The 16,184-nt window shown below is 42.9% G+C and overlaps 1 protein-coding gene across 2 annotated transcripts; it reads right to left on the bottom strand.

Moving 5' to 3' along the window:
• Positions 1-6,938: 6,938 nt before the first annotated feature.
• Positions 6,939-15,717, bottom strand: TNFRSF6B (TNF receptor superfamily member 6b). Of its 2 annotated transcripts, XM_063959158.1 has the most exons (4): positions 15,597-15,717; positions 15,340-15,416; positions 12,126-12,486; positions 6,939-10,357 (listed from the first exon to the last, which is right to left on the bottom strand). In XM_063959158.1, the coding sequence occupies exons 2-4, from the start codon at positions 15,358-15,360 to the stop codon at positions 10,071-10,073; spliced, it is 669 nt and encodes a 222-aa protein (XP_063815228.1). In that variant the 5' UTR covers positions 15,361-15,416; positions 15,597-15,717; the 3' UTR covers positions 6,939-10,070. The 2 variants fall into 2 exon arrangements, with proteins under 2 accessions (XP_063815228.1, XP_063815227.1); XM_063959157.1 differs by lacking the exon at positions 15,597-15,717 and having other exon boundaries at positions 15,340-15,522.
• Positions 15,718-16,184: the final 467 nt, after the last annotated feature.

Below are 16,184 nucleotides of genomic sequence, written 5' to 3'. Positions count from 1 at the left end.
TAAAGAAGAAGTTTTGACAACCTGATACACAGATTTTTGATGAACTATGCCATGGATCCCCAGTTTCCCTAGAAATTTTAAAATTACGCTAGCCCAACACTTTTGTAAATCTATGGACATTGACAGCTTTTGCTCGCACCTTATGGGCAAAAGCACAAAGAAGACTGCATTCAACAGACACCAAACAAGACCTCAATCGACGAATGTACATTTACCTGACATAGAATACCACCGCATTTACCGTAATTATGTCTTTTCTTCATTTCTACAACCCTCAGGTAATGACACACATAGTCGATAGGGAATACAGGCACAGATATCAGCAATCACATATCTCCCCCATTCATGTATCATCAACTAAAATGTGCTCCCCATTTTGTTACAACCAAAGCCGAAAAGAGCTCGGTAAAGTTTGACAGCCCATCCACAGACCCGTACCACGGGATAAGAAGGAATTCAAATGTATACTTCGCAATACCTCGAAGCTTGATTTAAAACACGTACGGCACGATGATACATGACCCCCAAGCACGGATTCATACACACATGCTTCTGCTATCTCACTAGGTCATACCCTTTTCCTACCTTCTCCTCTCCTCCCCTACCCAACCATGTAAATGTATTAACCCCTGACATATATTTTTCTCCTTTTGAAATGTTTTAGAAGGTGGCAGTTATTGTTGACTGCCAAAGGGTGGACTGTCAAAGTCAGAAAAATATCTCTATGCACACTACCATATTTGCACCTCACACAGGTCCGTGCTGCGCATGCGTGTGCTCTCCCGTACGTGCGCATACTCACAGTCGCGGGCACCCGCAGGCGCACGGTATGCGTATTTACGGTAGAGTTTATGTGATCGTAGCGTGTGACTCAATCGTTACATATTTTCACTATATAATGTATTTTGTAGATCATGGTCCCTTTGATAGATTCTGAAAGTTTAGTTAATATAGCATGTTCCTGAACAGAGGGATCCCTCTTTGTATTGTACGAAGGGTCTAACAGGGGTCATACAGTGGTGTTTGGTACCCATCGGAAGAGTATTTAAATAGCAATATTCCGGTGTTGGTTTGGAGCGGATTAATCGCTCGTGCGAATAGTTATGGACATAAGAAGTTTATGTCCATTTACTATTATTTGTTCTTATTTAGTCATGCGGCGGGAAACTCAGTGTCCCACCCACCTGAACAGTTGGAAGCAGTCACAGCCCACCTGTATGAATCAACCTATGACCTTTTGTTATAATGCGAAGCCGAATTCCTGTGTCCAATGAACAATGAGATTGTAGGGACCATTGAATTGCATTGTGTGTGGGGCATAAATAGGCAGGCCGACCATATCCAGTTCACTCTCTTCAACGGTTCTCATTGCTGATAATCGGGAGCTGGATATCGAGGCGCATGCGATCGTTTCCCCTTGTGCGTAAGTGTTTCTCCGCAACTATATTGATCTTCTTGTTATTGTGGGCCAATTTCTCTCTCTCTCTCTCTCTCCCTCCTCCTCTTTCTCTCTTAATTTCTCTTAAATAGTAATTGTATTATATTTCCTGTGTAGTTATCTGTTTAGGTAGTCTATGTTATATTGTAGTGTATGATTTGTATTTGTATTAATTCTTTTGCAAGTTTATCATTCAAAATATATACATATTAGGCGTTGGACCCTAAGCCCAGGTATCTGTGTATTTCTTATAGTGTCTAGTATTCTCAGAGCGTCGGTGACGCTCAAACAGCTTTTAAGTTAATAAGGTTACACTAGGTTGCCTCTACACCCTATCTCTACACAAAGGCTTTACAGCATATTACATTGTTTATGGTTTAGATATAAAGGTTTAACATTGTGAGCGTCAGCGCCGCTGGTGATCTCCTCGTGGTCCCGAGCGTTCGCTACGCTATAGCGAATCATTAAGTTAGTCAGCAGCCAATAGCGTGCCTGCCAGTGATCTCTTGGCCGTGAGCGAACGTGACGCTTGAGCGTCTCGACTACGGCTAAGCGATTGTTACGCAACGTGCGTACCCTTACGGTACTTCATACGTAGATAGCGTACAGTGTTCTTAGACCTCATAAAGGGTATTATATAAGATAAATATTTAGCTTTATCACCAGATAGATAAATGAGGTTTATATGCTGCCCGGGGCAGTTAATAATCGATTGGTCACTTAATGTTTTCAATTTAGATTTGAGCAGCTCCCATACGAGTACTCTGCAGTACTCACTAATAAACACAATTAAAAAAAGATATGCACAATATCACAAGGGAGTGCTTCAATAAAAAATCATTTGTCAAGGACAATTTATTATATAAATTTTAAAATAAGCATATGGTAGAATATAATATATACAATGTATAAGAACAGTAAAACACACTGATATTCACCGCTGCAGTATGTCCATCTTTAGCAACACAAAGTAGGTTTATACCGTCCACAGGTGACAAATGCAAATGAGGTGGAGCTCCAATATAGGATACTTAAGCACAATTCAAGTGCTATTAGTTTGTATCTCCGAAAGTGGACTGCTGGACCTGGAGGTAAGCCAGTGATGCTGCAAGGTATACTGAAGGTGCAATGACCAACTTGCTAAGAGCTCGGCAGAACCGCAGAGCAAGCGCTTTGCTACCACCTCCGCACCGCCAGTACTTAGCTCACCACTGTATCTTACTGGTCTCAGCGCGACTGGCGTGCTATATGCTGATCCGATGACTCAAGGTGGGAGCGGCGGTCACTGCAATGTGGGAGGGCGCTGATCCAAATAGGAAGCTGTTGCGGGTAATAGAAGGCAACCTCCAGCCTGTATGTGTCCTAGATAGTGAGCAAGCAGTGAATATGTCCTTTTACGCATTTCTCCGTTATCACAGTATGCACGGTTTCCTCAGGAGGAAAGAACCTTTATGCATTTCTCCGTTATCACAGCATGCATGGTTTCCTCAGAAGGAAAGGACCTTTACGCATTTCTCCGTTATCACAGTAGGCACGGTTTCCTCAGAAGGAAAGGACCTTTACGCATTTCTCCTTTATCACAGTATGCAAGGTTTCCTCAGAAAGAAAGGACCTTCTGAGGAATCCGTGCATACTGTGATAACGGAGAAACGCTTAAAAGGACATATTCACTGCTTGCTCACTATCTAGACCACATACAGGCTGGAGGTTGCCTTCTATTACCCGCAACAGCTTCCTATTTGGAGTGGCGCCCTCCCCGTGGACATTGCAGTGACCGCCGCTCCCACTCTGAGTCATCGGATCAGCATACAGCACGCCGGCTGCACTGAGACCAGTAAGACACAGTGGTGAGCTAAGTACTGGCGGTGCGGAGGTGGTAGCAAAGTGCTTGCTCTGCGGTACTGCCGAGCTCTTAGCAAGTTGGTCATTGCACCTTCAGTATACCTTGCAGCATCACTGGCTTACCTCCAGGTCCAGCAGTCCACTTTCGGAGTTACAAACTAATAGCACTTGAATTGTGCTTAAGTATCCTATATTGGAGCTCCACCTCATTTGCATTTGTCACCTGTGGATGGTATAAACCTACTTTGTGTTGCTAAAGATGGACATACTGCAGCGGTGAATATCAGTGTGTTTTACTGTTCTTATACATTGTATATATTATATTCTACCATATGCTTATTTTAAAATTTATGTAATAAATTGTCTTTGACAAATGAATTTTTATTGAAGCGCTCCCTTGTGATATTGTATATCTTTTCAATTCTGGCATCAAACAAGCACAGTCAATGGAAGCACACAACACCAGCCTTGGCCTCAAAAAAAGCTTGTTACGGCTTACTCTACCAGGGACAGTGCAAGGTGTCATGGCAAGCAAAATTTTTACCTACCACCCCTCAAATACCCTCAGAAGTGACTATGTACATTCAGAGAGAGTAGGGTGGGTATTGATTCTGCTGCCTGCTCTGCATCAGACATGTCAGACTGTGACATGTCTGCACAGTAGTCTCAGCCAGACATCAGCTGATAAGTGCAGGAGCAGCAGCCACGGCTTGTAGGAACCATCGCCGCCACCAATTTTAAGTAAAATAAGGATGTCTCTTTAAGAGTCATCCTTAGTATTATGCCAGCAGCCCCAGTGCTGCCCCTTAGGTCCTGGCACCCTTATGCAGCTGCCTAAGGGTAGCACCAGCCCTATACCCACTCTGACACCCTACCCACCTCACAGGCAGGCATTTATATAAGTTTATATAGCCATTTAAATTTACTACAGTGTGGGGCCCTGAAGCAAACTAGAGAAGAGAACCCCCTTTCCTGCCCCCCTGGGATTTGTTGCAAGACCCTGATGTAAGAGAGAGAATTGGGGAAGAGAGGCAGTGAGTAAAAGAAAGAATAAGGGGGAGACAGTAGCGGGAGAGAGACAGTGGATTGGGATAGACTATTTTGGGCAAAGAAAATAAATAGGGGGGCAGGAGGGTGAGAGAGAGAATTGGTGAATGGGGGGGTGACAATGAGAGAAGAAATAGGGAGTAGAGAGAGAATGTATGGATGAAGGGGAAGATGGGACATTGATAATTGGAAAGTAGGGGTAGAGAGCAAGAAAAAAGAAAAAGCCTGCAATGGTTGCCACAAATGTTAGAGACCTGGCCAATTAACTGGTCCAAAATACTAGTACTACAAAACAGTATCTAAACGCACAACTTACATAAATGTTTAAATGCTGTAATCAGGGGTGTAGCTATACCTGTGAGGGCCCCATAGCACAATTCCCTCCAATGGACTGCTCAGAGCCTTAACCCACCCCCATCCAGTGATTGTAAGCCTGCGAGCAGGGCCTTCCTACCTCTATGACTGTCTGTTTTTACCCAGTTTTGTTCTATTACTGTTGTTCTAATTGTAAAGTGCAACGGAATATGCTGCGCTATATAAGAAACTGTTAATAAATAATACTAAATAAACTACTCAGAGCCCCCCCCCCCCCCCCCAATGGACTGCTCAGGGACACCCCCCTCTTCCCCCGAGGAGTATTCAGAGAAGTACGTGCTTTAGCCTGGTAGAGGGTAGGGAGCTGAGCAGTTGGGGTGGTATTCATGTGACCGGCGGTCAGCAGACCGACTGTCACATGACCACCTCCAAAACCCTGCCCCCCTCACTATCCCGACGGTCGGCATGCCGACCAACAGGGACAATTTTCATTCGTTGGTGTCCACGACACCCACAGAGTGGGAATAGAACGGTTGCCAACGAGCCTGCAGCGTTGCGAGCACAGCGGAATCCCGGCGTCGGTATGCTGACCGGCGGTAAGGAGACCATCGGTCAGCCATACCACACCCGTGCAGTTGTTTACCACAAGAAGATGGGGCAGAGCAGGACTACAGAGACTTTAACACCACTGGGTAGGATCACATTACAGGCAGTGCAGCATGTACACAGGAGGTGCTAGGTTCCTATGGAAATTGAGACCAGAGTGATAGTGCAGGATCCTGCTGTCTGTGGGTCCTGAGTGGCAGCATTTTCAATTGCTATTCCTGTCATTTTTAACCTGCTCCGCAGCTGCATTGGGGAGAAAAATGCAGCATGGCAATATATCATTACTGAGTACTGCCGGAGCCCACCCCTAATCTTCATTCAGTACTCAGAGTTTTAGCTCCTCCCACACCACACCGCTACATGCAGGTACCAATCACCAATGCATTACATTGGTCATTAGCACGTCTATCACCTTCCTGCTCACACGGACCGCACTGGCCTCCAGGACACGACACCCCTGTAAGTGCGCTGACTTGGACAAACCATGTTGCACTGCAAGGGGTGCTAATATATTTATGTTTTCTTTTTTGCATGCAGGGTAAAAACGGGCTACTTTAGTGCGTAGCTTACAAATGCTGAGGACAGATGTGCGGAAAATTGCATGTCAAAAGTTGGGTCTGCCTAGCTGTGCTCCAGCAGGTCCTAGTGACCGCTGAGTCAGCTTACCTTACAGGACATGGGGAGGAGGCAGTGTCGACAGTAAGTGGGTCGACATGGTTTCTAGGACGACATGTTCTAGGTCGACATTACAAAAGGTCGACATTAGTTTTTCACTTTTTGTTACTTTTTCATACTTTACGGTCCACGTGGACTACAATTGGGAACGGTAACCTGTGCCGAGCACAGCGGTAGTGGAGCAAGGCACCGTGCCCGAAGCGTGGTGAGCCATGTGAGGGGACATGGTGCACTAATTGGGGTTCCCGGTCACTGTACGGAGAAAACCACACCAAAAAAATTAATGTCGACCTTTTCTCATGTCGACCTAGAGTCCCGGTCGACCTACTTACTGTCCACCAATAGTGGTCGACCTAAGTCTAATCTACCTAACATACCACACCCGAGGCAGTGCAGGAGTACGTTCCTTCCAACGGGTATGGATCATTGGGTCGAACACACTTAGGTCAACAGTCATTAGGTCAATGACTTTTGGTCGACATGCATTAGGTCGATATGGTCATTAGGTCGACATGAACAAGGTCGACATGAGTTTTTTTCTTCTTCTTTTTTTGGTGTCGTTTTCTTTGTAAAATGACGGGGACCCCAATCAGTGCACCGTGTCCCCTCGCATGGCTTACTTCGCTCGCCATGCTTTGGGCAAGGTGCCTCGCTGCGCTCGCCATGCTTTGGGCAAGGTTTCTATTCCCAATCATACTCCACGTGGATCGTAAAGTATGAAAAAGTTCAAAAAATTATAAAACAATGTTAAAAAACTCATGTCGACCTTTTTCCACGTCGACCTAGTGACCTTGTAGACCAATAGTGGTCGACCTAAGGACCATATCCCCTTCCAACAAGGCTTGTACATGACTTGCAGTTTCTTTGTCTAATGTATAAACAGCCTACTGAGTAAGACTGTTGACTAATAGGGAAGAGCATGCATATGTAAGATACCCAAAGCACAAGGCTTATGTTGCTAAACAATGGAAACACCTTTGACAACATAGTACTAGAAAAGCATGACGAATAGAGATATAGATATTTATTTTTATTTCTTTTTGTTATAGTAAATGTCAAAATTCACCATGATGAGCTGTTTTACAAGTTCAAACATTGAACAATGGTAGTATTTCAAAGGTTAAACATAATTATCCCTGTATGTCACCCAATGTTCCAGGAAGTTATTTATAGAAACAACTGTGTCTAGTTTCCCTGTTCTGTCACTGTGTCATGAATAGGTCGGGGAACCTTTTACATAAATATTACAGTAGCGCTGACTGTGTACCCAGGGTAACATTACGTGCCAGAATTAAGGAAGGAGTTTGCCGATAACCCTTGTATTGTTTTACATTTACAACTTAATATCAGTGACTTTTTTTTTAACCTTTTCGCTGCAGAAATGGCCAACTATTTCATAAATAAATACAACTGTATAAACTATTTTATTTTTAGAAAATATATTCTTTATTCACATTCCAAAATATAAGTTACAGATGTGAAATGATGGGGAATGGAGGGAAAAATAAATTAAAGTAAGAAGTGAGGTGAACAAATGAAAACATTATGTTTCTATCAATACAAAAATCTGTCAAAAGTTAAGACAAAAATGTACCAGAAAACATGGCTCAGCTATGTACAAGGACAGAAATTGCAAATCAGGGCCGTCTTAACAGCAGTGTGGGCCCCTGAGCAAAGCAATGCACTGGGGCCCCCACGCATCTTCCAGTGGTAGGGGTGGGGGGTGCTATAAGCGGCAGCATTTATATCCAGCGGGTGGTAGGGGGTGTTCTATCTTCTGCTCAGAAGAACATGGAGCTGTAATTTCTGCTAATTACTCCTTTACTGCACAGATGGTGGGAGATGGGTCGGGAGGGAGAACACTAAACTGTAGAAGGGGGCATTGGGCTGAATGAAGGGGCCCTGGTACATGACTTCCAGGGTGGTAGGGGGTGTTTAAAACACAGGGGAGGGGTGGATAGTGGAGTGGGCTTAATATTCATCATTTTCCGGTGGAAGGGCAGCTTGCAGACTGCAGATATCTCTGGTTCCTGAAAACAGATTTCTTAGCTTTCTATTGGATAAAATATGAGAGAGTCCCTCCTTTCAGGAGGTACTGGGGACTTGGGGATCACAGTTCAGGAGCCAGAGCAATCCACCCCAAAAAAATATAAAACATACCAAACATGTGGAGCTGGAGTAGGGACCGGCTGCTGGAAGGCCGATATCACTGGTTCTGGGCAAAGTAGAGACAAGTTGCCAGTGTCTACCAAAAGGGGAGAGTCACAGCTTTTGGATTATACCCTCAGAAAAACTCTAAGTCAGACAGAACCCGAGATATCTGGCTGGGAAGAGCAAGTAACAGGCTCGGATGGGGACCACTGCTTTGAAGTCAGATATCTCTGGTTCCCCATGGCCAGTTTTAAAAATCTGGTACCCCTGGAAAAAGGTGACCCTCAGCTATCAGACTAGGACCTTTATACTCCTGGGACCCTTGGGCAACTGCCCATTGAGCCCATACGAAAAGACGGCCCTGCTGCAAACACGTTCACAAAATTTAGTTCAGTATTTTGAGAACAGATTTAAATGTGCAAAATGACAATAAACAAAATAAACATTATTTTAGGAAAGACGGAAAATGTAACATGAGATTTAATGTGTATTTAAAGTGTTAGCCAAATATATAAGACTTTAAATGATGAACTTGTATAAGTCCTCCTAAATTTGTTGCATTAATTCTCTGGGCGCCTTAGTGCTGTTCCTCCATATAATTATATTAACAGGTAGTATCCATTAAATGTATTCAGAGAACAGTTTTGTGTCATGCCAGGCCAACAAAATAAAAAACAACAACATCTTAACCTTGTGATAAAATGTAGCTGATTGCGGCACTTATTGTGAATCTAAAGGGCACGTATCACGGATTATGCTTCATGCGTCTGAGGCACGCGAAGCATAATCCCCGACAAATGCCGCATCAGGGATAAACTCCGGCTTATCTCGGATAATTGGACAGCCCCTGGTGAACCAATTAGCTGCGATGGATTACCGTGGTTAATTGGATACCACCCTATGTATTTAGCAAATGTTCCAGAACAACATGTATAAACCAAAATATGAATGTCTTCTGTAAGTTAAATATTTATTTTACTTCACAGCAATTAGTCTAATTTCTTATATTTTGTATATTTTTTTTTTTATAATCTTTTAGTGGTTTCAATGATATAGTAAATAGGACAGTATGTACATGGTTTAAAAAACGATGTCTGTAAATGCTTGGACATTTAGGGTGGTATCCTATTACCCGCGATAAAGCATCGGGAGCGAAAAACTGGATTTTTTTGCGATTTTTCCTGATGTTTCACCAATATATTTTTTTGGGGTGTACAAAAATAGTTTTTCGTGCAAAAACACACAGGTTCAGCGTTTATCGGGGATTTGGGGGTCTATTCATGAAGCAGTGAAAAGTGTGGAGAAGTGAGTCAGTGGAGAAGTTGCCCATGGCAACCAATCAGCATTGAAGTAACATTTCTAATTTTCATACTATACAGTTGTACATAGCATCTCCACAGGCTCACTTCTCCATTCTTTTCACTGCTTCATGAATAGACCCCTTTGTTTTGCCTGTCTGAGGCAGGTGAAACAAAATCCCGATAACCCGCAACAACCCCTCCAGTGTCCCATGGCTGGGACTGCAGGGAGGACATCCCAGGTACCGGCACTCAGCGCTGTGACTCCCGGCTGGAGAGCTGGAGCAGGGCCGTGACCTACATCCCTCCTCTTCCCTCGCCCCCGGTGGCAATCACGTGACGGGGTAGCAGTCATGTGACGGAGGAGTCAGAGCTTTCTGCACCGGACGCAGTCAGGAGCCGGTGCTGCAGAAGGTAACACAAACCCCAATAAGCCGGCACAAGCTGTGGTTAATAGGATAACTCCAGGCGATATCATTACCTGCGGTAATGTACCGCAGGTAATTGGATATCCCCCTTAGGGGGGAATGTATGAAAGCTTGGAGATAAAATTGTAAAAGATAAAGTACCGACCAATCAGCTCCTTTCATTTTTTCAAACAGTCTGTAAATTGTAACGCAGAAACGAATTGGATAATATTTTATCTCTCGCAATTTTATCTATCTCTGAGCTTTAATAAATACATCCCTACGTTGATACTACTGCCTGAAGACAGAACGCTGTCCACTTTCTTGCTCTATGAATTTCTTCCTTAGCTTTCTCTCCAGACTGTTCAGTTTGGCTATTTTTAAGATATCCAGAAGCCGTGGGAGCAGCGGATCATCAGGATGGAGGTTTCTGATATATCGTAACAGACTCCGAATCCGTTTATGGCTCACAATACCATTCTGGGCGATCACAGTTTCTTCCAGTCGATAGAGGTTTTCATGTGATATATTCTGATTTACAATGAAATCTATCACTGCCCTGTCACAGTCTCTGTCATCTGTGTACAAAATTGGACAATATTAAACATAAATCAATGAAGCTCATCTATCAGTCATGGAAGGTTCATGAGGAGCAAAGAATATAAAAGTGTAAGAACATTGGGTAGATATAGGGTGCTCAGGATGATATATTTGCAATTGGCCCACATCTAAACCCCATATTGCCGTATTCTATGGAGCTCAATTCATGCAGCAAGATGGTGAAACACTGGTAAAACCCACCATGTTCCAGAACCATTGCCGAATATCAAACTACATTGCACTAGTCCTGATAACCATTATAGCAACCCCATCAGGGGTTCACTGCAATTGTCATGAAAGTACACATGCATCCGGGGTGGACTGGGATGGAAAACCAGCCAGGGACATTTATGGAAGCAGCCCTAATGGGAGTACGGTCTAATGAGGGGTTGGGGTCTGTTGAGGGGGCGGGATCGCTCCTCATAGGGCCTGATTGTACGCTATTGCAGACTTCCTTGCGGCTTTTGCTGCAGACTAGGGGCAGATTGGAAACTAAAAGTGACCCTGTAAAATTTTGTGAAAGTGGCCCAACATGGGCAGCACAAGAGGTATAATATACCATGCAGCCATGGCAGCATCACTGGATGGCAGAGTTGCTGTACTGCAGAGATGTAATAACAGAATGAATAGGGACAGTGTACTGAGCAGTGGCGAATTTCCCATAAGGCACGTGGGCGGCACTTGGATGCATGTGTTGGTACTGTCAGACCGAAATGTACCAGTAACTGCTAAATATTCCCACTGTACTGTACCATATGCCATCTTGAATGGAGTATAAATGGGTAGGACATACCGCCTCTATAAGCTCTCCTACTAATTAAAGAGTATACATAATTAAAAATAGAAGCATAAAAAAGCCTCTAACTGACATTTTATTAAATTGGCTATATTCAAATGAGATAACCATTCAATAAAAATAATATAATTAAGCGTGGGAAGGGGAGGGGGTCACTTTCTAGTGTGCCTAGGTGCGCCCTCACCCCTGGTACTGGGTGCAATAGGCTGCTTGTCATATGGCACCACATGACATCACACAAAATAGGCCCCACAGACATGTCGGCTGACGATGAATCTTTCTGGTGAGCACTACTGCCAATCAGCCCCTGCGTACATCGACTTCTGTCTAGTTGGATATAGGATATCAGGAGCATAAGGAAGCTGGTCATACCATACCAGCAAAACACGTTGAGCCTACCACTTGTGCCCACTGTGCCCTGCCATTTGGATCCAGAATAAACGCTAACACGTATTGGACCTTTCTTTTACCTGTTTGGGACTCCACAGCACTTGGCCCACATGGATCCCCGACTTTCAAGATTATCTTTCCTTGCCAATGATTAAGGTTACTGCATTATCCATATTCAGCCTACTGGCACTATACCCACTGCCAACGGGACTCTGCCTAACTTCCATTCGGTATGCTGTTTATTCCCACTACAGGAACACTGAATATCTGACTGAGTCCTAGCCAGCCTAAACTATGGAGATCTGTGGCTCGTTTTTTTTATAATAACCCCATTTTTTATATAACTATTATCATTTTTTATATAACTATTATTATTTAATAAATCTGTCTTATTTTTATTATATAAGCCATTTTAAATAAAACATTTTCATAAAACAGCCAGCACCGGTGTGTATATATTTATTTCTCTTGTGCATAAAGAGTTAATTGGTGGGAAACATTTCACTTGTACTTTACTATGTAAGTATGTAAGGCTTTATCCTCAGAAATGCATCACTCACCAGAAAGAGGGTCACACTCTCGGACTTTGACACAGAAGTGAAGGCCACGTTGGTAACCAGGCTTGCATTCACAGACTCGGTTGTGGGTGGCGTTGCACTCATGTTTAATTTCTTCTCTGTCCTCACAGATTACATTGCAGAAACGGCATTTTTCCAGGTAATTCCAGTACTGAGTGTAGTGTTGATCAGGACATGGCCGGCATTCTGTCACACTTTTGGAGGTGCAGTGTTTTCCTACAAATGTCCCTGGAGGACACTGCTGACATTTAACTATCTCTCCAGTCTCATGGTCTGACCAGTGGTAGGTGGGTGCAGAACAGATAGACTCTCTCATAGTCATGAGAAGCAAGGCCAGAACACTCTGAAGACAAAAGAGAACACATTTTAGTACAGTAAACGCAACGCTGTTCAAGTTTCTCCTCCTGTCAAAGATTGGCACAAACTGATCTCCCAATTCCTCTATATATTTTAATCATACAGGTTGAGTATCCCATATCCATATATTCCGAAATACGGAATATTCCGAAATACGGACTTTTTTGAGTGAGCGTGAGATAGTGAAACCTTTGTTTTTTGATGTCTCAATGTACACAAACTTTGTTTAATACACAAAGTTATTAAAAATATTGTATTAAATGACCTTCAGGCTGTGTGTATAAGGTGTATATGAAACATAAATGAATTGTGTGAATGTAGACACACTTTGTTTAATGCACAAAGTTATAAAAAATATTGGCTAAAATGACCTTCAGGCTGTGTGTATAAGGTGTATATGTAACATAAATGCATTCTGTGCTTAGATTTAGGTCCCATCACCATGATATCTCACTATGGTATGCAATTATTCCAAAATACGGAAAAATCCGATATCCAAAGTACCTCTGGTCCCAAGCATTTTGGATAAGGGAGACTCAACCTGTACTACATATGGATACCTTTATAAACATGTAGGCAGCGCCCCCTCGTAAGGAGAACAGAGTGAAGTGAGGCAAGCATGGTGATTGGCCCTACAGTTGGGAAAAGGCCATGACTGAGTGAGACTTTTGCCCTAAATTGTAACTTTCCCAACAGAAAGCAGACAGATGACAGAGTGTCCTGCTCTCCAAACAGGTATTTGCAGCTTTTACCACCTGTTTATTAAGTTGAGTTGCTGTCTGTCTGGATCCTGTAAAATATGGAATGTCTAGCACTGAGTGGACATCCTAGGTCTCTCTCCCCCATCAAGCCACAAAGTTAAAACCACAGCACCTAATTTATTAACAGACCTATTTCTCCCATACTAGCACCAACATTAAATCAATAAAATGAACAATAAATAGACCTATTTCCATCAATCCAGATTATTTTTTAAATTATTTATTTCTCTTCAGATGGTTCCTACATTAATTATTAGTATTCATATTTAAATTTACATAATCCTATTGACCCCCTAAGATTCCTGACATTAAATAATTAGTACTCATATTAAACAACCAACTGTTCCCTATACTCAGCCCAACATTCACAGATCCAAAGCACCTCATCAATAAAATAATAGTCCCATAACTCTACCTTAAATAGGATCCTCTATGACTCCACTATACAATTATAAATCCCCACCATCTCCACCATCAGCCCACCAATAAATGAAACTTCCCCCTTATCATCAAATGATTAGCTCCCCATTCTTACCTCTACCATTAAAGTAATAGCCCCCAGCACCATTACATTAAGAGCCCCCGGTTCCACCTTTACATTCTTTTATCTGGCACTGAATTATTTCTGTCTTCCTCTGCTCTGGTGGGATGGAAGCATACAGTATGGCGTGTGTTTTGGCATATCTGCCTTTTGCCCTTTTATATTTCTAGACTTGCTTCTGAATGTTAAATCCCTCCTGAGTAATCAGATTATTCAGTGTGAATGTAAAAGACATGCCAGAGTTCCGTTACTTGATTATTATTATTATTTTCTTTTTTCTGTTCCCTGTCATTGTAAAGAGTATTTACCTTTATAACTGATAATTTCAAGGTCATTTCTGAATATGCAAATCATATTATAAAAAGATACCGCCTTACTACTCCATGGCGCCTGTTGGAGCATGGTGGTGCAGTTCGGAAAACTAGGTTCTCAGGCACCTTACTGTACTACAATTGTATGCTTGCTACTGTAAACATATATTTGCCTATCAACTATTTAAAATTGCTGCTTGAATATAATAGGCAATTAAACATATGAATAAGAAGTAGCTTTCACGCCAGGCACCTAATTCAAAGTAGGATGTATGTAAAAGCAAGTCGCAGCTTTCTTCTCCGCAGCTTGCTCTAAGTGTGCATGCGTGTCAGTTCCCATGGAATGCAGATGTGACCAAAGTACAATAAGAGGATGCTGACTTGGAATATGTCCCAAGACAAGGTAACAAACACAAATGATACTGCCCAGGTAATCAGCCCCTGATACATGGTGTGAGATGATGATGGTTCATCCAGATATATAGTGTAGTGAACATATATTGGAAAAGAAATAAAGCCGGATTCTACGCTGGCTGTCTGGGAAGAGCGGGCTGCTGATTCCTTTTGTTAGTGTAGAGTTTTTAAAAAAGTATACTTGCAACTTGTCTGATTTGTGTTTCTCAGGCTCCATATGACTTGGTTACTCATTATCTACACTTTACAGCCACTTACTGCAATCCATAACACAGCCGCGCTAGCAAAGGACAGGGATGAAACCTTTTACACAGAATATTGGGGTTGTATAGTTTTCAGATGTGTATTGTAGTTTATGCAAACCTCCATAAATATACTGTGTGTATAATAGTTAAAAGCTTAACAAAACTGCACTGGATCTGCCAAAAACTAAACACCAGTGAGTTAGGCCTATATGTTTCCATGAAGAAAATGACATTCAGCACAAATAAATTCCAATTTTTCTGACCTCACAACAGCAATGTTATGTTAGGATGCTTCATTATAGAATGTGATTAGAGCGGTGATGGTGAGACAGGGAGAGAGAAGAAAGAAATGAAGGAGTAGGGGATTGCTAAGCAGAAGAAAGGAGGACACAGGGAAGGATGTGAAGGGGATCGGCTCAGGATTCCGGCGTTCGGGATCGTGTGAACAGCAATATACTGTATATGGCAGAAATGGATGGGGAGTCAATATAGGAGGACAGAACGAAGGTATAAGGATTGGGATGGAGCATGGCTTAATAGTAAATGAGAATGGGGTCTGATGCTCACCATAGCTCCGGCCAGGAACATCTTCTTGTCAGTCACTTAGATCTTCCTCTTTATCCCAGGTGACAGATGGGTCCTGCCTGGAAAGCAGAGTGCAGTGTAAGGTAGCGGCAGCTCATATCCCCCGGCTTAAGCAGAATGCCCGACACGGTGACAGATGCGCCCGCAGCCCCTTTCACTTTTAGTTTCCCCTACCCCGCAGCATCAGCAGCAGCCCACTCCCTCCCCCTCCTCATCCACTCTCCCTGCGCCGCACTCACCTCCTGTCCGCTCACTCCCGTCCCCGGCCCCGGCACACGGGTATTATACACCCGGGAGGCGTCCGTAGATGAGTCACTCTCACCCGATACGGAAACCATGATTGCTGAATCTGCTGATGCGGGGGAGTTACGGTCACTTAGCGCTCATATCTCATACGGGAACGGGGTTATGATGATGAGCAATTATCCCCCCAATGTTTTAATATATTGATGGGATGAGTAGAACAGCAGCAGGTATTAACTGCGAGTATCACTATTCTCTGCCAGTCTTCTACAAATAACTAATTATAGTAACATATATACAGTAGATCGATATCTATCTATAGCTACATCTATCTATAGAAATATAAAAATAAATATACATATTTAATGATTTTATATAAGCATATGACAACATAGCAAGATCCAGTAAGGTTGAATATCACCATGCATAGACCATTTAAAGCAATAGATCATTTAAACACACAAGTACAAATGGACAAACGTCAGAGGAATATACGTAGAAACGTAGATTTTCTCTCTCCTCTCTCTCTCTGTATATACGTACAGAGAGTGTAATATTTATTTTTCCCAATGTCTATAGATGCG

The sequence above is a fragment of the Pseudophryne corroboree genome, chromosome 3, assembly GCF_028390025.1.
Source record: "Pseudophryne corroboree isolate aPseCor3 chromosome 3, aPseCor3.hap2, whole genome shotgun sequence".
Taxonomy (NCBI): Eukaryota; Metazoa; Chordata; class Amphibia; order Anura; family Myobatrachidae; genus Pseudophryne; species Pseudophryne corroboree.
The sequence above is the reverse complement of the archived record's forward strand: the minus strand, read 5'-3'. Positions and strand labels throughout refer to the sequence as shown.

Bases quoted from the DNA above. Each gene is read 5' to 3' on its own strand.
- TNFRSF6B (XM_063959158.1), bottom strand. From the start codon at position 15,360: ATGTTCCTGGCCGGAGCTATG. The intron at 12,487-15,339 runs GTGAGCATCAGA...TTTTGTCTTCAG, and splicing joins TGTTCCTGGCCGGAGCTATG to AGTGTTCTGGCCTTGCTTCT. The intron at 10,358-12,125 runs GTGAGTGATGCA...TTTTGTACACAG, and splicing joins AGAGTGTGACCCTCTTTCTG to ATGACAGAGACTGTGACAGG.